This window comes from Nomascus leucogenys, chromosome 9, assembly GCF_006542625.1.
Source record: "Nomascus leucogenys isolate Asia chromosome 9, Asia_NLE_v1, whole genome shotgun sequence".
NCBI lineage: Eukaryota > Metazoa > Chordata > Mammalia > Primates > Hylobatidae > Nomascus > Nomascus leucogenys.
Window position 1 is genome coordinate 61,221,446 of NC_044389.1, and position 22,570 is coordinate 61,244,015.

Here is a 22,570-nt window from a genome sequence, read left to right on the forward strand (position 1 = left end):
TGTGTTAACATCCTCTCCTTCACCTTAGACAAAAATAAAGAAGTACATCATTTCTTTCTAGTTAAAAAAAAAATGAGTAGTAGGAAAGGGGGTAAGGGCTTTGACTTTTCCTGGGGACCCTCAATAACTGTGTGGCCTGTGCCTTCCTAGGGGAGGTGGTCCTTCTAGTGAATATGCCTGCAGACAGCCCTGCAGATGAAGGGCAGCACCTGCCTGATGGGAGGACGGCTACCCCTACCAGCACCTTCACCCAGCAGGATATCAATGAAGGCATCGTATGGTACAGGCACTCAGGAGCCCCAGCCCAGAGTGACTCCTTCCGCTTCGAGGTACCCTCTGCTTCCTGACTTTTCTGAAGTCTGATGAATCCAATAATCCAATCACTCTTATTTATAATCAACTTGAGTAATTTTCTGCAGTTGACAGGAAATCACATTTGGGGGATGTGTTAGTCCATTTTCATGCTGCTGATAAAGACATACCCGAGACTGGGTAATTTACAAAGAAAAAGAGGTTTAATGGACTCACAGTTCCATGTGGCTGGAGAGGCCTCACAATCACGGTGGAAAGTGAAAGGCACGTCTTACGTGGCGGGAGGCAAGAGAGAATGAGAGCCAAGTGAAAAGGGAAACTCCTTATAAAACCATAAGATCTTGTGAGACTTACTCACTACCATGAGAACAGTATGGGGGAAACTGCCCCCATGATTGTTATCTCCCACCAGGTCCCTCCTACAACACGTGGGAATTATGGGAGCTATGATTAAAGATAAGAATTGGATGGGGACACAGCAAAACCATATCAGTGGAATTCCCTACAAAATATAATTCATAGCATTAGGAGTTTTTTTAATTTGTCAGTTCAGATATATGTGTATCTTTACAAGCAGAGTTATCCACAACCAAGATATTTAGGTTAGATAATGGCCAAAGTGTTCAGAAAAAAAGTCTTTAAAGTATAAAAATACTATATGGAGAAAAAAAAAATCTTACCTTCCAGTTTTCAATGTTCTTGGAACACTTACTATCTTGTGATAAGATCATGGGCCTATAGCCAAACTCAACATGTTTAGGTGTCAGTTCTGCCACTTACTAGCTACACAACTTTGGGCAAATGACTTGAGAAAAACTTCTGTGCTTCATTTTCCTTGTCTGTCAAATAGGATTATTGTGACGATTTAATGAGTTAATGCAGATAGAGTACTTCGAATACTGCATATCAGATAGTTAGCATTATATAAGGGTTTGTTATTACCATTTGTAAAAATCTGTCAAATACCAGACAATAAGGAGACCTTCAGTAGATTAAAGAACAAGAATTATACTGCGTAGGCTGGGCATGGTGGCTCACGCTTGTGATCTCAACACCTCGGGAGGCCAAGGCAGGCAGATTGCGTCAGTCCAGGAGTTTGAGACCAGCTTGGGCAACGTGGTGAAACCCTGTCTTGACAAAAATTACAAAAATTAGCTGGGCATGGTGGCAGCTAGGCGGGAGGATCACTTGAGCCTGGGAGGTGGAGGCTGCACTGGGCCGTGATCACACCACTGCACTCTAGCCTGGATGACAGAGCGAGACCCTCTCTCAAAAAAAAAAAAGAAAAAAAGAAAAGAAAAGAAAAATTATACTGCGTATGTTCTCTGGCTATTATAAATATAATTATAAATTAATAATAAAAGGATAAACAAAAATTCAGGCCACTTGGAATATTTGAAATGGTCTCTTAAATAATTACTAGGGAAATTCCTTAAAGAAAATCAAAACAGCAAACACTTAAGAAATATTGATGAGGAGGAAATAACCTATCAAAACTTAAATCATATGGACAAAATTGTACTCAGAAGAAAATTGATGGCCTTAAGCTCTTATTATTGAGCAAGAAAGCATTAAAATACGTGGACAAAATATTTAACTCAAGAAGCCAGAGAACCGCAAGGGAAACCTAAGGAAAGCAAAAGGAAGGAATTAGTAGAGATAAGCAGAGGAATTGGTTAATTATAAAATGCTAGAAATTATAAACAAATACAAAACCTGATTCTTTGAAGATCAATAAAATTAGGCAGCCCTCTGGCGAGCACGATTTGGAAATAAAGAATCATACAGAAATACAAAGGAATAAGGACTTATGAATAAGAAAGGGTGTTTAAGCATGGATACCAAGAAGAATTTGGTAAAGTGTCAGAGAAAATATCTATGTTTATGGGGATCAGCCAAAGCGGTGTCAGGGCCTCTGAAAGTCTGAGTCTTTTCCTTTGTCTAGGAATCCAGCTGGGGCTGAACTCACCCAGCTCACCTTGTTAAAATGATCATCCATTCTGCTTCTGATGTCTGGCGTGTACATCTTCATCGCCTGACTAATTTATATTGTGTAAAAGATGTGCTTTTCCAGAGAGCAGGTTGAGATAAATTTGGACCATTAAAATGAGATTATCCTGAGCACATTGAATGTCCAATGAGTGAGCAAACATTGGGTGCCCTTTGCCCAAGTTAACTTTTCATTTTTAGCACCTGGGGATTGCAGCAGTCATCAAAGAATGAGTCAGAATGAAGGCAAAGACCTCAATCAAAAGAAGTCACCTCTGCAAACTAGAATCCTCAGATCTGCCTCTGCCTTCGTAGGGTGAGGAAGGAGAATGTTAATCAATATGGAGCACTTCTCTGGAAGGGGAATCTAAGTAGCTGCTCGAAATAATATTTGATTGCTTTTGTAATTTGGTTACTGAGTAAATAAAGCAAATAAAGTTTTAAAAATAATAAAAAATACTTTATTATTATTATTATTAAAAAGACTACCCTGTCCACTGGAGTTATTTGGCACTTTCATTGAAAATAAATTGGCCATATATGGAAAAAAATAAAAAATAAATAAATAAAAAATAAAATAACAAAAAATAATGATTAAAAAAAAAAACTCACTGGATGAAGACATCCATTGAATGAACATTATTACTTACAAAGTGGTTCCCTTTACAGAGTCTTCACACATTTTGCTTAAAATGTGTTTAGAACTCCTGTGTGAAATTGCCTTCAAAATGTGTGAGATATTCTTTAGAATATCCTCCATAGTGGCAGTGTATCATCTTTTGGAAGTGGATTAAAAAATATAGCTAAATAGTCAAAAGACTAAGGTCTGGTGAGAAAAAGAGTGGTGATTATTTTGGGTTAAAGTGGGGAGTAATTATGGAATAATGGGCTCAGAGTTCCTATATGATTTGTAAACTTTGTCTGAAGGCATTCCAAAATATGCATTTTGAACACTGACAGCATCTTTGTTGCAAATATGAAACAACTCTCTGGGATTATGTTCTCCTGATGTAAAGTTTTGGCATGTTTATTCTAAAGTCTCATTGTTTTATAGGCATACCTCATATTTTGATTTGAAATGAGATAGACACTAGAGCTAGGTGCTAACATAAGTGGTTAGCAAATTTTCCCATTCATCATTTTAGTGTCCCTAAAGGATTTCAAACTTTAAACAAATCCTGTTCTAATAATTCTTTTATTTTTTCCTTTTTTTTTTCTTTAAAGCAGAAAATGCAGTATAATGAGTTGCATGGATTTTTTTTTTTTTTTTTTCTGAGACAGAGTTTCACTCAGTTTCCCAGGCTGGAGTGCAGTGGTGCAATCTTGGCTCACCGCAACCTCCACCTCCCAGGTTCAAGCAATTCTCCTACCTCAGCCTCCTGAGTAGCTGGGATTACAGGTGCCACCAGGCCCAGCTAAATTTTTGTATTTTTAGTAGAGACGGGGTTTCACCATGTTGGCCAGGCTGGTCTTGAACTCCTGACATCAAGTGATCCACCCGCTTCGGCCTCCCAAAGTGCTGGGATTACAGGCGTGAGCCACCACGTTCAGCTGAGTTGCATGGATTTAATGCCATTTTAATGTTGATGTGCTGTCATGAGCCATCGATGGATCCCATCTGTTACTTTGCATCTAAGATTTGGGACGTATGTAATGCTAGTGGGATTAGAAAATAGAGCATGGCATAGTGCAAAGAAAGCATGCACATTCAGAGTCATTTTTTTGGTGTGGGAAGGAGCCCTGGTTTGGGTATATTCAGGTCACTTTGACACAGCCTTGGGAAATGTGGTTCGAAAAAGACCAACACATTTCCTATCAGTGTCTTTACTAGATTGATTCACTTGCTCAGTAATATGACCACATTTCACTACCTATACAATGTTTGGTTCTTTTTCTTCAAAAGATAGAATATATTCTGCCGCCCCACCCCTCCGCCACCCCTTTTCTAATTTCCTAAAGCTACCAAAGTGAGTCATCTTGGTCAGCAGAATGATCATAAACCTGACTGATCTGGTTAAATACTGCCACTTGTTGGCTTTGTGACTTTGACACATTGCTTAAATTTTCTGACCTTCAGTTTCCTCACCTGTAAAAAAGGGGATAATAATATCTACTCTGTGGATACTAAGTAAGAGATCCCTTGAAAAGTAGCTAATGCAGTGCTGAGCCCGTAATAGATGATGAGTGAATTATAGTTATTGTTGGTAAGATAATTTACAATGATGCTATATCTCCTTAAAAACATGGATTTTGAGACTCGATCCCAGGCATCTGATGTGATCAAGATAAAGAGAAGACAGGCTTTCTGTTGGAGTAACTTTTAAAGACATAGAGAAAGGGCTGCTATCCCTGCCTCCTTTTCTCAGAATTGATAGAACTCAGCCCCCTGCCATATAGAATTAATGCAACTCCACATGTCACACATGGCTTAGCAAACAATGGAGAGAAAGAAGGTTTAAGAGGGCGGTCCAGTAACTGATGAGAAGGGAGAAGCTGCATAGAAAAAGCAACATTCTTCAGGTTTTTGCAGCAGGAAAATGTTGATTTTGTGACCGTTACGCTAATTGTGAATGTTACTAATCTTGCCCTGCAATGATGAGGCTGAGATTTATTACTTACCTATCACTTACCTGTGCTGGTTAAAAATGAAAGAAATGGAATACAAATCATATTACATACTCATAATAAGACATTATATAGTTCTCAAAAATTATGTTTTCTAGCATGTTTAATGATATAGTAAACTATCATAGTATTGTAAGTAAAAAATTATAATATGCAATTGATATGTGTGCATATAAAATAAGTTAAATATCAACATATGAAAATTCACTATTTCTAGGTAGTGAAATGCTAGATGATTTTTTATTGCTTATTTATACTTTCCTGCATTTTCAGCTTTGCTTAAAATGAAATCAGTAAAAGATTAATATTAAAATAGGAATCAGTAAAAGATCAATATTAAAATATGAAGGGCAGAATGAGAGTTGTAACGCAGGAGCATATAGAATTCAAAGACAGCTGGCTTAAAAGAGGGAAAAACCCACGTACTAACATGCTCTGCCCAATAGAAGATGAGAGGCTCACTGGGATGACCTTCTTTTCAGGTGTCCAGTGCCTCCGATGCCCAGACCCGCCTGGAGAGCCGCATGTTCAACATCGCGATCTTACCACAGACACCTGAAGCACCTAAAGTGTCTCTGGAAGCATCTCTCCATATGACTGTGAGTTGGGTGGGAAGCTTGTGGTTTCCACTTAGAGGAGGCACACAGCACGCTGATGGGATTTGATAGAGTGTCCTGGTTTTGTATACAGTAAGTGCCTGGCCCAGATCACAGACTCGGGGGCCAAAAAGCCTAGTGATCACATTTCTCATTGACTTGAAAAAGGAACTTAAAATTCCCAGAGTGAAACGAAGGTTATGCGGAATCCGTATTGACCTCCCATCCATCGCTGATGTCCTTTCTACAGTATTCCAGATGTTCCAGGGGTCCTCCTTGAAAATTTGGAGGAAATTTCAGGCTTATGTCCGTGAAATCAATATTTGGGTATCATTGGTCCCCCAGTTATAGCACCACCTAGCAGAGAAACTATTATTCCCTCTTCTAGAAGTCCTATGAGAAACTTTCCACAGTAAAAGTTTCCTAGAGAAGGTTCTGTCAATGCTGAATCCAGAAAGATAAATAGCAATTATCCAAGTGAAAATCTGGGGACACATTGGGAGGAATGGAGAGGTGATGACAAAGGGCACTGCCACAAGCGAAAAGAGCACATGGAAAGACCCACAGGTGAGAGAGAATAGAACTGTTGCTAAAATGCAAACAGTTCAACAAGACTGGAGAAATTAGGAAGGCAGTAAGGAGGTGTGATGAGGATAAGGAGGTCATCAAGCTATCACAGAAAGCCTCGTATGCTGGTGGGAAGGAGTGTGGGCCATGGGAAAATGTGAAGCAAGGTGTCAACTAAATTGGTACATGAAGCTTAGTTGAGACAATTAGCAACTCCTCCATGACCCTCTGTCTGGGGAGGGGAGAGGGTGAGTGCTGTAATGCCAAAACCCCTCTTCCAGACAGAGCCGCAAGCATATAAGACCTTGTAAATTAATCATCATGGGTCCACATTTTAGTTAGCACCCACACAATTACACTCCAAAGTACTGTATCAGCCTTGAGCCACAACAAAGAGAATAGCTGTAGTTTTAGAAATTATGGGTCTGGGACATGACAGAGACATAAAGGGAAAAATAGAAAGTTTTTAATGAATAGCTGGTATCGGCATTTCCACCGTAAACCGTAATTTAAAGAAATCATAATTCAGCAGCACTATAAAGTGTATAATTCATCATTCTGACTGGAGGAACTTGGATCAGAATTTTCTCTAAACTGTTAAGAAAAATGTGCACACACAGGTCTTGCCAAATGCTAATGCAGTGTTATTTTGAGTTTGGAGGAAATAATAGGCCAGGAGCCCGGAAGACAGTGCTGTTTCCTGTGCTGTTACTGTGGACCTCTGAAGAGCCTTTTCAAGTCACTTAGCCTTTAGGTGCTTGGGTTGCATACTTGCAAATTAGGTCTGTCCAGTTAAAACTTAGGTTAGTTTACTGTAAAATGTGATTAGTCTACTCGTACGTTACTTAAAATATGCAGTTTATATATTTTTTGACACTAATTAGGGCCATTACGATAGGACATATTTGTGATCTGTAATCAAAATGCATTCTCAATTTAGTCATTTAGTCTCATCTAATAACACAAGTTTTGCAGATATTTGGTAAATATATTGTGAATGCATATGGTAAATAACTGTATGGCATATTTAGCATACTTGTATATGTGATTAAAGGTAGGAATCTACTTCTCCATTCATTCAGTCTCTCATTCATAAACACTTTTGAGCTCCTAATGTATGTTAAGTGCTGTGGAAGACATTGGAGAGTCAATGACCATAAAACACAGTCTTTATTCTCAAGGAACTTTGAGTCTAAAAGAGGAGACAAGCAAATAAATAAGCAGGGATAATACAATGATCAATGCCATGGCAGAGCAATGATATGGGAGCAAATGGGAGGGCACCAAATCCAGCAGAGCATGAGAGAGGGTCACAGAAGCTTCCTCTGGGGGCGAACAGAGCTGGGTGAGTGTAAATTATCTAGAGACCAGGGTTCTCAAACTTAATCCTATATTAGAATCACTATAGAGTTGATGAAAACACAGATTGCGCTCACCCACTTCTTACTCCTTCCTCCTCTGAGTCACCAAAGTCCATTGTATCATTCTTATGCCTTTGCATCCTCATAGCTTAGCTCCCACTTATGAGTGAGAACATACAATGTTTGGTTTTCCATTCCTGAATTACTTCATTTAGCATAATAGGTGAGGGATAAAAGACTACAAATTGGGTTCAGTGCATACTGCTTCGGTGATGAGTGCACCAAAATCTCACACATCACAACTAAGGAACCAAATACCATCTGTTCCCCCCAAAAATCTATGGAAATAAAAAATTTAAAAAATTAAAAATTAAAAAAATAAAACACAGATTGCTGAAACCTACCACAGTGTTTTCTAATTCAGTGGATCTGGTGTAGGGTCAAGAATTTGCATTTCTAAAGAGTTTCCAGGTAATGCTGTTTGCTGCTTCCCAGATCATCACACTTGAAGAACCATTGATTCAGACTACATTGGGGGGAATGTATCCCAGTCTTGAGGAGCAACAGGTGAAAAAAGGTGGAGACACGGGAGAACATGACATATTTGAAGCATTACAGGTTGTTCAGTTGGCTGGAGCATAAAATCCGTTAAGTGAAAACGCAGTAAGAAATGAGAGTCAGATCATGGAAGACCTTAAGTATAAGATAAGAATTTCCGTTTTGTCCTGAAAGGCTGTTGGGGCAAATAAGGCGTTGAGGGATTTGTAGCAAAGAAGTGCCATGATCAGATTTTTAATGATACATTTAGGAAGACCATTCTGGCTACAGGGTAGAAAACATCCTAGATGGGGGCCAGTCAGAAAACAAACAGGCTATTGCAGTCATCTAGAGCAAGAACAATTAGTGGCATGAGCCCATGGTTAAGAGTTCAGGAGATCTTGAAGATATTTGCACATGCATGTTCATTGTAGCATTATTCACAATAGCCGAGATGTGGAAGCAATCTAAATGTCTATCAGCAGAGAAATGGGTAAAGAAAATGTGATACGCACATACACACACACACACACACACACACACACACACACACACACAGAGGAATATTATTCAACCTTACAAAAGAAGGAAATCCTGTCACAGGCTACAACATAGATGAATGTTTAAGACATTATGATAAGTAAAATCAGCCAGTCACAAAGGAACAAAAACTGCATGATTCTGCTTATATAAGATATAAAGTAGAATGTAGTCAAAAGAAGTAGAAAGTAGAATGGTAGTTACCAGGGGTAGAGTGTGTGACGTGATGAGAGAAGGAGAAAGGGGGAGTTGTTCAATGGATATAGAGTTTCACCTTTGCAAGTTGGGAGAGTTCTAGAGATCCATTGCACAACTGTATGCATATAGTCAACACTACAGAGCTGTACACTGAAAAAATAGTTATGATGGTTAAAAAAAAAGAGGGATAGATTAAGAGAGACTTAGAAACACAGTGGCTTCCTAGATATGAGAGGCGGGTGAAACACCCAGTGTCTGAGGATATACAGGTACCATTCCTCAAGATCAGGAACGTACAAGGACTTTTGGTGGGAAGCATGTCGAGTTGAGTCTGGGATGTGCTGGTGAAGGGTGTGCTGGAGCAGAGTGAGTGAATTCACAGATGTGGTAAGTGTGTGGGCTGGGGCAGGTCGCACAGCATTTCATAGGTCATTGTAGGAACTTAGCTTTTCTTCTGATGAAAATGGGAAGACGTTGCATGGTGTTGAGCAGAGGCCTCATGTCCTTGTGAAAGGATCACACTGACTGCTTGCTGAAAGGGAGTGTAGGGGAAGCAAGAGAGCAATTGGGAGGCCACTGGGGTAATCCTGGGGAGAGACTGTGGCCCTCAGCAGAGTGGTGGCAGTGGGGTGGGAGAAACAGTTGGAGTCTGGATATATTCAGAGGTATCATGGCCATTATGAAAAGAATTAATTCTGTAATCTTCTTTTGTTGACAGATATACTATTTTTAAAGTGTCTTTTGCAATGATTTCTATGAAGTTTAATCTCTCATTTCTTACTATGTTTAATTGATACATATTGAACATTCTAAACAGCTAATATTAAAATTGATTATACTTTGATATACCTCAAACTCAATATTGCTTTCTTCACGGAATCAGTCCTTTTTATATGTAGCGTCTATTTCTATTAGGAGAAAAATAGTATCAATAAATTTCATAATAGACTGTTATCTTGGCTGGAACATATTTCCCTTCCCACAGTCCCATGTCCACAATAATTCCCTCTTTTTATCACTTTATTATTTTAAGGACATCTAGATTTTCAGAACATTGCATGGTACTCTGAGAATGTTCAGTTATTACGATAGTTTTGATTTTAAAAGGTAGCAAACAGTACCAAACAATGTACAGAGCCTATACTTTTTTGTCTGTTAGTTGTACCCACATGTGTACATGTTTATAGGTGTGTACAAACATGTATTGGATAGTAACACCTTATATAGGGCATATAGTTTTAATTTGTTGTCCTTACTTGTTTTATATTAGGGTGAGAGACCAGCTGCTATTCGCAATTCTAATTTTCCTTGCTCATTACATTCCAGACCTGAGCAAGGGCCTGAAATATGACTCTTTACTATAGGGGGATTGTTCTAACCTGCAAATTCTGCCTCTCCCCAGGACAAATATGCCTTGGGGACAATTACAAAGCAACTGCAACCTACAATCTTTTCATGGTTAAAGGAAGAACACCACACCCTCCTCTATGAGCATTACTGAGCCCTGCTTAATCCCTTTCTAAATGAGGAGATTCCATCTGAAAGAAGGAGGGTTTCAAAGAGCAGGAGAGCATGTCACACTCTAACCCACCTTCAGGGGTCAGTTAGGAAGAGCCCATGATGAGCTGGATGTTTTTGTTCTGTTTTACAACAGCATGCCTGACCCAGGCGAGGGGCCCCAGCTCAGGCTGGTTTCCCTTTTCTCCTCTCCACACTGTTTTTGCTGCTGTCCCCAACCCACCACCATGCCTAGTGATGGGAGTCTGAAGCTCTCCTTTTTGTTTTTTAAGTGTTGCCACTGTTAGTGGGTTATGGATGTACACAGGGGAAGGGATAGTAAAAGTTACATTCACATCAGCCCTCTGATTGACATTGCCTCATTCATTCACTGGGTCCTGAAAGCTGGAAGAGAAAAAGCAGTATCTAGTTCTTTTGACCAGTAGAATGGAGAAAAAGGGAAATATCGGCCATTGTATGTGCTTTAATAAACAAATACCTCTTAAACCTCTGAATGCAAATGGTGAGCCTTTTTTGGTGTTTGAGGTGGGTTCCCTTTTAGCCCTTTGTTACCAGAAGGCATCACAGTTTCCATTAGCAAAACCTGGGACCTGGGGGGCAATGCTCTGAAGAACTTCTTGGGGCCGAGACTTAAATATCTCAGCTGAGTCCTTAGAACTTCTGGCCAGATTCAACTTAGCTCATTAAGTCAGAGGAGCAGCAGTGAGCTATGACCACTGCACTCCAGCCTGTGACAGAGCCAGACCCTGTCTCTTAAAGAAAACAAAAAGTTAGAGGAGAGACACAATGAGCCAGCTGTGAGTAGCAAGATAGTAGAATAGCCAGCTGGGATGCCTCATTTGCAAACGTGTTCCGCCTAGGAAAAAAATAATAATATCAGAATCCCCACCGCATGCACTGGCATAACCCTGCGGGCAGTGGGAGGAGAGGAGACTAGGGTACAAGAAAACCTGAAAAGGACTCTCTAAACCTAGGAGGGGAGGCTTGGGAAAAATCTGCAATGCAAGAAACCAGATCCTTCTTTTGAACTCTTGAAAATTTTACCAAGTGTGACTAATTTAAAAGCCCAGAGCAATTTTTTTTTTTTTCTTAATAAGGTCTGTTTTTGCCTCTGGCTTTTGTTTTTCATACCGTGTGTTCCTCTTCCTTCTTAAACTTTGTTTAGGCTAGAGAAGATGGCCTGACTGTCATTCAGCCTCATTCCCTCTCCTTTATAAACTCTGAGAGGCCAAGTGGAAAGATTGTCTACAATATCACTCTACCTCTGCATCCAAATCAAGGTAAGATGTGCAGTAAATGATCTTTTGAGTGATATTATTATCTTCTAGTTTTTTACCTGTCTTAATATCTCTGGAGTTTTGTCTGCTTGTATGCATACAGATATTTGTTGAGGTTTCAAGGAATAATAATTATTCATATTCCTTGCTCCTGTCTTCCAGTTTAGAACTAATTGAGAGAGAAAAAGACTATGGTCAGAAGGAGATGAATGTGATGCCTTTGGCACTGACATAGCATGCTGGATGGAGAATGTACATGCTACTGGGTTGAGCTCCCCTCCCATGTACTGGCAGAACTGGACACATAGCCATTGTCTCTGTAGGACCAGAGCCTGCCTTAGTAAGGTTATGACAGGAGAATGGACCAGAACGAGCACAGGTTCAGGATAAGGAGTTCTGCCAGGGAGCCCCAAGGGGGCTGAGCCACACATATTCAGTTCCTTCCCCGACTGGATACATTACTCCTACTCCTATCTGGGGACATGGGAATGTGGAACTATAGTCAGAGGAGATTTGGGGCCTTGCCATCAGTCACCAGCCTTTAGATCTCTTGACTTTGGGCTTAACTAATAAGCCTATGCCTGTGTTAGTCCATTTTCATATTGCTATAAAGAAATAACTGAAACTGGGTAATTTATAAAGAAAAGAGGTTTAATTGGCTCATAGTTTCACAGACTGTACAGGAAGCATGGATGGGGAGGCCTCAGGAAACTTACAATCATGGTGGAAGGTGAAGGGGAAGCAGGTACATCTTACATGGCCAGAGCAGGAGGAAAGCAGGTGGGGGAGATGTCACACACTTTTGAACGACCAGATTTTGTTTAAAATCTCACTCACTCACTCACTCACTCTCACCAGGACAGCACCCAGGGGGATGGTGTTAAACCATTAGAGGCTGCACCTGTGATCCAGTCACCTCCCACCAGACCCTGCCTCCAACACTGAGGATTACAATTGAACATGAGATTTGGGTGGGGACACAGATCCAAATGACATCAAGATCCAATAGAGGTGTGGCTGCTCCTCACAGAAAGATCAGCTTCTATTAAGATAATTCTGCTCCCACATCTGGGACTGTTCTCCCGGGACTAACCACTGCCCCAAATGTAATCCTCTCACATTATGAAATTCTCAAAGAGAGAGAAAAGTCAGAAAATTAAATTCCATTATCCTTCTGACAAAGTCCAAAGAAATTAAAAGTCTAAAAGTCATCCCTCTCCTTTGTAATCTGCTTAGTCATAGCTAACAGTTCTCCCTACATTGCCAGAGTCGAAATGGAGCCCTTTCAAACCAGCAGCCTGGGCTGTCTTCTGGAGAATGGTTTTTGCCCTCTCAGCCCCACAGAAGGTGAATTAGTTCAACATCAAGCCTCACATGTGTCCTCCTTTTAAGGGGTGAATAGGACATGAGAAATGATCACAACATTAGTTCTATACCTGAAAAATTTAGAAACAACAGGCAAATCTGCAGCCCCTACAGCATTTATCACAAGCAGAGTGATAATTGCAAATTCAGTTCTTAGAATAATCAAGACCCATGTTACTGTAGCCAAAGATTATTGCAGAGTCTAAGGAGTTTCTGAAGGAAAAAGGTTAGATTGAGAAAAATCTTTTTATAGCCTTACCAGCAGACAAATCTTTGCCAGTTTCTCAAGGACCTTTGAATTGAAACTCAACTGAGATAATCTCATAATTACATTACCATGTCTGTGACTTCTGGTAAATTACCTGGTCTAGGCTATGGTAGGGGCAGTAGTATGCATCTTACTATGTGTATTAGTCAAGGTTCTCTAGAGGGACAGAACTAATAGGATATATATCCTATCCCTCTTATATATCCCTAATAGGATATATATCCTATATATATATATATAGGAGTTTATTAAGCATTAACTCCCACAATCACAAGGTCCTACAATAGGCTGTCTGCAAGCTGAGGAGCAAGGACAGGCAGTTTGACTCCCAAAACTGAAGAGCTTGGAGTCCAATGTTCAAGGGTAGGAAGGATCCAGCACAGGAGAAAGATGTAGGCTGGGAGGCTAAGCCAATCTAGTCTTTTCATGTTTTTACACCTGCTTTAGTTTTTTAATTTATATATTTATTTTTGAGATGGAGTTTCACTCTTGTCACCCAGGCTGGAGTGCAGTGGTGCGATCTCGGCTCACTGCAACCTCCATCTCCTGGGTTCAAGGGATTCTCCTGCCTCAGCCTCCTGGGTAGCTGGGATTATAGGTGTGTGCCACCATACCTGGCTAATTTTTGTATTTTTAGTAGAGACAGGGTTTCACCATGTTGGCTAGGCTGGTCTTGAACTCCTGACCTCAGGTAATCCACCCACGTCAGCATCCCAAAATGTTGGGATTACAAGCATAAGCCACCACACCCAGCCTCCCTGCCTTATATTCTAGCCATGCTGGCAGCTGATTTGATGGTGTCTGCCCAGATTGAGGGTGGGTCTGCCTTTCCCAGCCCTCTGACTCAAATATTTATCTCTTTTGGCAGCACCCTCACAGACACACCCAGGATCAATACTTTGCATCCTTCAATCCAATCAAGTTGATAGTCAGTATTAACCATCACACTATGGTTGGTATTTCATGAATCTCAGTCCATACTCATTGGGTTTCAGATTTGCCCTTTCCTTAAATAACCAGAGAATGGCATACCAAGAGCAACCTGAGAACAGTCAGTTTCTGAAGGACGTAAGACTCCTTCAGAAGTATTCAGAAGAGCAGGCCCTATGGCTCTAGTCATTCAGTCAGTGATGCGAATTACTGTTGATGCTCAGGCCAAATCTCTTCCTCCCAGGTATCATCGAGCACCGGGACCACCCTCACTCTCCTATCCGGTATTTTACGCAAGAGGATATTAACCAGGGCAAAGTCATGTACCGCCCTCCGCCGGCAGCACCCCACCTCCAGGAGCTCATGGCCTTCTCGTTCGCTGGTAATGTTCTCCTCTCTGCTTTGAGGCACCCAACTGCTCTCTGTGGCTCTACATGACAGGCTCACCCTAACTCTCCCTGCAGTCCTCTGGACCATTTGGTGCCCCTGCTTTCTAGCTATTCAAAATAGCTTGAGACCTGTCAGCCAATATGTAGCTTGGACTCAGTTCCATCTTTTTTTTTTTTTCATTTATTCACGCATTCAGGCATACTTTCAGTAATATTTTGTGCCTCCTATGTGCCAATCACTGAATGAGGCCTTGGAGATATAGTGGTGAGCAAAAAGAGGCATGGATTCTGTTCTTGGTGGTTTAAGGAGGTATAGAGAGATAATTTGATAAATAACCCCAGGAATGAATGTTTAATTGCAGTCTGGGATAAGAGCTCTGAGGAAGAGGGAGAAAGATCAGTGGTGGAATTACACATAACCACACTGACCTAGACTGAGAAAGCTCAGTAAAGATACTGGCAGTGGAGGGATGGGTAGAAGCTGACGAGGAAAAGCGTGTGTGTTTGGATGGTCAGGAAAATGTTCCTGAAGGAAGAGCACTAGCTCCAGGTACAGAGGCCTGGGGAAGAAGAGAATGTGGTGTCCTTGTGTCTGAAATGTGAAGGGTCAGGCAGAGCAGGGATGTGTCTGGTGGGAGAGACAGAGGCAACACCTGACAGACCCTTGAAGCCTGTAAGGATTTGGGTTGTTATCCCAACATCAAGAGGAACCCAGTGGAAGTTTTCAGGTATAGGGAACTAGGGAACGGCTTTTCATAAGAAACCCTTTGACTGCAGTGATGTCAGTGGACTTGACGAGGAGGCCAGAATGGATGGCACGAGGGTAAGTGGAGGCCAGTGAGGGTCCTGCAGTACCTCAGGGGAGGTTTCATGTAGCCATGGGGCATGCAGGCAACCTTTTGGGATAAAACCAGAATTTGGTAGGAGACACCTTTTTAATGGAAGAGAAGACTGAATGGAAGAATAACTAAGTTTCTCATTAAAGCCAGTGTGTGCCCTTCCACGAAGCCCAGCATACCCTAATTCCTGCCACCCTATCTCTTCCATTGATCCAGTCATCAAGGTTGCTGACCAGAAAGCAGGAGTTTTAAGTCCCTGCCCTTAAATATTTTTATGCCTTTGACTATTCCAAAAATACTAGTGCCTATTTCTTTCTTTTCTTTTTCTTTCTCTTTCTTTTTTTTTTTTTTAAGATGGAGTCTCAATCTGTCACCCAGGCTGGAGTGCAGTGGCATGATCCTGGCTCACTGCAACTTCCGCCTCCCGGATTCAAGCGATTCTCCTGCCCCAGCCTCCCGAGTAGCTGGGACTACAATGCGTGCCACCACACCCGGCTAAGTTTTGTATTTTTAGTAGAGATGGGGTCTCACCATATTGGTCAGGCTGGTCTTGAACTCCTGACCTCGTGATCCACCTGCCTCAGCCTCCTAAAGTGCTAGGATTACGGGCATGAGCCACCATGCCCGGCCACTAGTGCTTATTTCTTTATTATCTCTAAGGTGTATGTACTACATAACACCATGAATATAGGGTATTCTTTTTATACGGTAGCTTTATTCATACACAAAAGTGGTGATTTCTTATGGTGAGTTGAACATGGTTTAAGTAATTTTAGGCTTTTTTGATTATGGTAAACATTTAAAATGATATTTGCCATTATTTAATATAAGTTTAATCGCCCAGAAAACAGTTAACTCCTCAATTAGATTGAAAATCTCTAACGGTGGGTATAGGCTTCCTCTTTAGTATCTGTACACAGTGTAGTAACTGGATAACTAATAGCCCTTGAAAATGTGTATGGGTCTGTAACCCCTATGTTACAAGTCCTACTTTATAAGAAACACAGGATATCCTGGGATTAGAAGGAAAGAAAACATGTCAGCCGTGGTTGAAGTCATCCACTAAACTCGCCCGAGTTCCTAGAGCCTCTTCAGAGAAAGCAGAGTCCTGTACTGTATAATCTATGGGATAAATGCTGCAAGATAAATCTCTCACATGGTTACAGTGTGTAAATCAATGTCTCAGCATCACTCAATTCTACAATGGAATTGACCCACCTGAGAGCCCTGTCAGTGATATATGACTCACCCGCATTCACTGATTTGTAGCATTTTATGTACTGATAAAATGGGTTCTGAATGAATGTATTATAAATCTTGCTAACTGCTGTGATATAAAATTATTCCACTATGTGGTCCTTTTTGCTATTTAAAATTAATGTTGACACCATTAAATTCAACATAACATTAGCAAATGACCTGGTGATCTTTCCTTGAAAAAGAATAATTTAGATTAAAACATTCTTTAATTTCCTAACCTCTGCCCTTTATTTTGTACCTTCCCTATCTCTCTCTGACCCCAAAGTGTTTAATATACTGATTGTCTCTCTTACTCTTTTAGGTCTCCCAGAATCAGTGAAATTCCACTTCACAGGTAAAGATTCATCTAAATTTTATTAGAAAGTGAAATTTTTTCTTTCCTTATTAGTTCTTTCTTTTTGTTCCCATCATCATTATTTTTAGCTATTTTCTAACAACTACTTAAAAATTATATAATTTTTCTTCTAAAACAAATTCCTTCTAAAATAAACAAATGGTTAGTTAAATAGTAATAGCTTAACTTTATAGCCATAGGAAAGAAATCTACCAAGGATGCTAAAAGTTAATGTTTAAGAGCCAAGCATGGTGGCTCATGCCTGTAGTCCAGCACTTTGGAAGGCTGAGGGGGGAGCATCACTTAAGCCCAGGGGTTCAAGACCAGCCTGGACACCAATGCAAGACCTTGTCTATAAAAAAAAAAAAAACTTATCTGGATGATGGTGGCACATGCCTGGAGTCCTAGCTACTCAGGAGGATCTCTTGAGCCCAGGAGGTCAAGGCTAGAGTGAGCTATGACTGCACTACTGCACTGCAGCTTGGACAATAGTCAAACCCTATCTCAAGAAAAAAAAAAAAAAAAAAGTAATGTTTAAGTCCAATTTCAACGTGTCCTAATATCCATTAAAGAGTTAATAGTAACTAAGATCCTAAACCCTGCATCCAGATGACCTGGGGTTCAGCTCGCCCTGGAAAGGTTTCTTACATCTCTGTGACTGAATGCCTCATTCATAAATGGGGATAATAACAATAATAATAATAACAAATGTAAAGCTCCAAGAATGATTATTGCTACATAATCATTACTATATTATACTTAGCTAATAAACAGTAGTTGTATAAAAGTCTTGAATAGAGCCATTCATGGAATCCCTTGTTACTGGAGGGAAAAGGCTTACTACCCAGAGGCGAGTCGAGAAACTTGGGTGTGGAAGACCTCTGCATTCCTAGTTTTAGCTCATAGTGCAGTAGAAGCAGGATGCTAATCAGCAAAAGCAGAGTCAGACCTGGTATCTATGCTGGGCCACCATAGGATAAGCTTCTTTCTTGTTTAGGTCTATAGTGAGGATGATTGACCACAAATAGCGTCGTTAAATTGCTGTTTAGATGGGATTGACTATTCCATTAGAATCAACCATCCATGCGCCCTGTTACATTTCATGGAGGGAAAAGTGTTAGCAGCAGAGTCGCCTCTCTGTAACTCCCAGCTCTTCCTTCTGTGAGGATTAAAAATCACACTTGAATCAATACTAAATTTCAGTGTTGTGTTACTGTTGATATGAACCCAGTAGCAGCTCATTTCTAGTCATAGGCCTCTACATAATTCATACAGTCAGTAATGATATATAGCAGATTTTTATATTTTATAAAACAATTTACAATAAAAATTGTCCTATTTAATTCTTATAACAATATTTTAAAGATGGATATTATTTTCAGCATTTTAAACCTGAGGATACCAAAAGTCATTAAGAGTAGATAACCTGGCCGGGTGCAGTGGCTCACGCCTGTACTCCCAGAACTTTGGGAGGTGTGAGGAGGGAGGATTGCTTGAGCCCAGGAGTTCAAGACCAGCCCTCGCACATAGTAATATTCCTTGTAGTCTCAACTACTCAGAAGGCTGAGGTGGGAGGATTGCTTGAACTGGGGAGGTTGAGGCTGCAGTGAGCCATCAATGTGCCATTGCACTCCAGCTGGGTGACAGAGTGAGACCCTGTCTCAAAAAAAAAGTAGATGATCTGCTCAGATTTCCACAGCAGGTAGACAGTATAACCAGGATTTTAATACAAGTTTCTGACTTAGAGCATGAGCATGGAATAGCTAGTTTAGTCTGACATGTATGTGTGTTGGTTATGAAAAGTGAGTGTCATGGTAGTATGCCATTTTGGTTTCCAAGCCTCAACTCTTACCTGAAAGCTTGAGTAGGTGAAGGGTTAACAATTAACTTGTCTAGGACATAAAGTTAAATGATCCTTGAACCTATTATACAGTCCCGTGGGACTAGACCTTGGGCTGACCTTAAATTATCTTGCTCCTGCCAGATGTTCCTTTTTTATTGATTTTAAAGAAGAAAAACTCTTGGTATCTAGTAGAAAGCCATGTCCTTTAGGAGAGTTTTGTGAGAGAGAATTTTAAATTGGACAGTTAATGAATAAGGCAGGAAAAAGCCCAAGAGCTGACATTAATTTGTAGAATGAAAGGGAACCACCCATTTTGGTGAATCAGCTGAGATGAGAAGGAAAGCTGATGTTCCCGGGACCTGACTGACTTTAAGACAAATGCAGAAGCTCTGGAGAGCAGTTCTGAGCAAGGAACATACTTAAGGCAAGTGGTGCTCACAGGGAACATTTAGCCCAAAAAGGCATTTGACTGTTTCTCAAAGAAATTAGAGACATTCCTTAAAGAGAGGGATCAATATGCAATTGCTGACATTTTGATTAGAAGTTTATATGATTGCTTGCAAAACCCTGCACCCAAGTGATAGCTAGTTATGTAACATGCACCAGAAAATAGCTGTTTTCCACTTACTTACAGAGTCAAGAATATGCCTTGGTCACACTAAACAGCTGTATGATGTGACCAAAGCTCTTTAATTTTGTACCTTTTCCCTCCTCCTGTAAAATAAGGATGTTGAAAGCTTCCTGGACTTCCTCCCTGGTATGGTTTGAATGTCCCTTCCAAAACTCATGTTGAAACTTAATCCTCAATGTGGCAGTATTGAGAGGTGGGGCTTTTACAAGGTGATTGAAACCTGAAGGCTCTGCCCTTGTGAATGGTTTAATCATTAATGGATTAGTGGATTAATGGTTAATCATGGGAGGGGAGCTGGTGGCTTTCTAAAAAGAGAGCAAGAGACTTAAAATGGCAAGCTCAGCCCCCTCGCCATGTGACTGCCTACACTGCCTCACGACTCTTCACAGAATCCCCAACACCAAAAGGCTCTCACCAAATGTACCCCCTCAACCTTGGACTTCCCAGCCTTCACATGTGAAAGAAATAAATTCCTCTTCTCATAAATTACCCAGTTTTAGGTTTTCTGTTATAAGCAACAGAAAATGGACTAAGACACTCCCACTCAGAAATAAAACTAATGTAAAATATAAAGTAAAATAAGATTGCATTTTGCAACTAGTTCTTAATTGAGATTACAGGGACCTCAGAGAATCCTGAATCCACTAAAATTTATGAAAAAGTTTGTATGCTTGTCACCAAATCCCCAATAATTAAGAACCATCTGTGCCTATTTTTGAAGATCCAGAGAGGAGATTGAACGTAAAGAAGCAGTGACAATAATTTTGACACTTGTCTGAATGACCAGAGCCATAAAACCTTCATCCTCTCATGGATAATGTCGTCTCACCTTCAATAGGGCTGTTTCTGAACATCTCCAAGACATGGAGTGTACCTTATAAAATTTAACCATATCTCTCAGATCTGTCTCAAGGGAAAGACAAATCTAAAACTTGAATAGAATCATTACTACAAGTCGCTGAGCAATGCTTGACTTTGCTTAAGCAAGATTCTTGCTGGCTTGTTAGTAAGTCCAGAAGACAGTGAGGAAGGAAACTGGTTTCTCATAATCAACCCATAGACAAGCTTATCACACATTTAAAATAATTGACAGTGCAGTTTTCTTAAAGACCACTACAGATAAACTCATTGATGAGTCGATGATGCAAATATCCCTCCAAAACTGGCTTTTAGGGAAAAGATAGGGTGTTAAGTTATGGAAAAGTGGAAATAAGCATCAAGGGTGAGGCAATTCTGCTCTCGTATTTCCCTCAGAGATGGGTGTTCACTTGGATGTCAAAAAATCCAGGGAAATAAAATCTTAAGGTCACTGTTTTGTTCACTATTTATGTCATTGTGCATCATGACCAAGTAAAAATGGATCTGCTTACTTCCAAACTAATGCCATTAGAGACATTGGTATGCATATTTTCTGTCCTTTTAAAAAGTATTCTTTTTTTTTTTTTAAGATGGAGTCTCATCTGTTGCCCAGGCTGGAGTGCAGTGGTGCAATCTCGGCTCACTGCAAGCTCCAGCTCCCGGGTTCATGCCATTCTCCTGCTTCAGCCTCCTGAGTAGCTGGGACTGCAGGTGCCCGCCACCATGCCTGGCTAATTTTTTATATTTTTTATTAGAGACGGGGTTTCATCGTGTTAGCCAGGATGGTCTCGATCTCCTGACCTCATGATCCACCTGCCTCGGTCTCCCAGAGTGCTGGGATTACAGGTGTGAGCCACTGTGCTCGGCCAAAAGTATTCTTTTTTAATGAGACATAGACATGCCACTTTTAAAAGAGTTCATGAAAGAAAATATTTATTTGGAATAGTAAGGGAATGAATTGAATCAAGAAATATTTCCATAATCAAAAGCCTTTACCAGTAGCATCTATGGGTGCAGATTTTGTGTTACCTTCCTTTCCACTAACATTTATCAAGATCACCTTTGTTGTGAAAGTGGCCTCTCAGAATGATTTTGTTATTATGGTTCTTTATCTTTTTTCTTATCTGTATATATTACAGAAAAAAGAATAGCTCACAGTATCTTGCTTGCTTACTTTCTTCATTTGTAAGCATCTCTTCAAAGGTTAAAGTAGTGTAAAAAAGTTTCTGGCTACATATTTGTGGAAACTGCCTGAAGATGACCAGACTACAAGTTGACTCGTGTGTGTGTGCGTGTCTCTGTGTGTGTGTGTCTGTGTGTGTGTGCGTTTATCCTTTTTAGTTTCGGATGGAGAACACACAAGTCCAGAGATGGTCCTCACCATTCACTTACTTCCCAGTGATCAGCAACTGCCAGTGTTCCAGGTCACAGCTCCACGGCTGGCGGTTAGCCCCGGCAGCAGCACTTCCGTAGGTAAGAACTGGGAGCCTGATAGAAACATGGCTTTGGAAATGGGATCATATTGCTGCCCCTCTTCAAACTTCTTGATGGTTGCCAAAAAAGCAAACTCTTCTTCCAGAAGTTGCCTGCATTCTCACCTGTATCCTTCCTCCTGCCCATTTCTATGCAAACAGAAGCCACACAGAGAGAAGGAAATGAAGCCTTCAGAGGCCGGTGTTCAGTGGTGGAACACAACACGGAACTGATTTTCCGGGAGTTTGCTTTGATGCCATCACTAAAATATAAAGTAATAGAGCAGCGAGAAGAACATAGAGGGGAGCAGGATTCCAATGGCGGCTCTTGTTTCTGTTTAGAAAGTGAAGAGTAGCAGGAGAAATGTCAGGTCACAAGAAGCTTCAGAAGTTGTGAAGAACTAGAGTTGACCCAGTTATTTTGTATATAATTATATGTACTAATTAGTGAATTTACTCTTTAGAAATGCATTCTTTTATCAAGAACATTTTACTAATAAACAGTAGGTATTGTGATTTTTGTTCGGTGTGTTCTAGAGATCCTTATCTAGTTTCTATGTATGGGTATAAAAAATTTTGGCCTAAAATTAATTATTACCAAACTTAAAAATAAGCCATGTGTACAAGGACGCCTGTCACTTTAACCCTACACCTCACCTCTGTGATCATTGCTCACTTGGCTCTTTGTAGCTTTAGAAAAATAAGAAGGGACGAAACAATGAAATGCCGAACAGTTTATAGGAGGATTTTCTGGAAGAAAATCTAACCCAGCTAGTCAGGATTGACCTACCTGTGGGCTTCCTCTGTGCATGCTATCATTTGTATGGAGGAAAAAAGGTGTTCTAAATTCGGAACTACCTT

The 22,570-nt window shown here is 40.5% G+C and overlaps 1 protein-coding gene across 1 annotated transcript in view; it reads left to right on the forward strand.

The window, feature by feature from the left end:
- Nucleotides 1-22,570, forward strand: part of FRAS1 (Fraser extracellular matrix complex subunit 1) — a 458,426-nt gene that overhangs the window by 322,786 nt on the left and 113,070 nt on the right. Inside the window, exons 31-36 of the mRNA XM_030819038.1 lie at nt 151-329; nt 5,409-5,525; nt 11,409-11,523; nt 14,328-14,465; nt 16,873-16,905; nt 21,579-21,710. Of these exons, the coding sequence (XP_030674898.1) occupies nt 151-329; nt 5,409-5,525; nt 11,409-11,523; nt 14,328-14,465; nt 16,873-16,905; nt 21,579-21,710 (714 nt within the window). The remainder of the gene's footprint in view (nt 1-150; nt 330-5,408; nt 5,526-11,408; nt 11,524-14,327; nt 14,466-16,872; nt 16,906-21,578; nt 21,711-22,570) is intronic.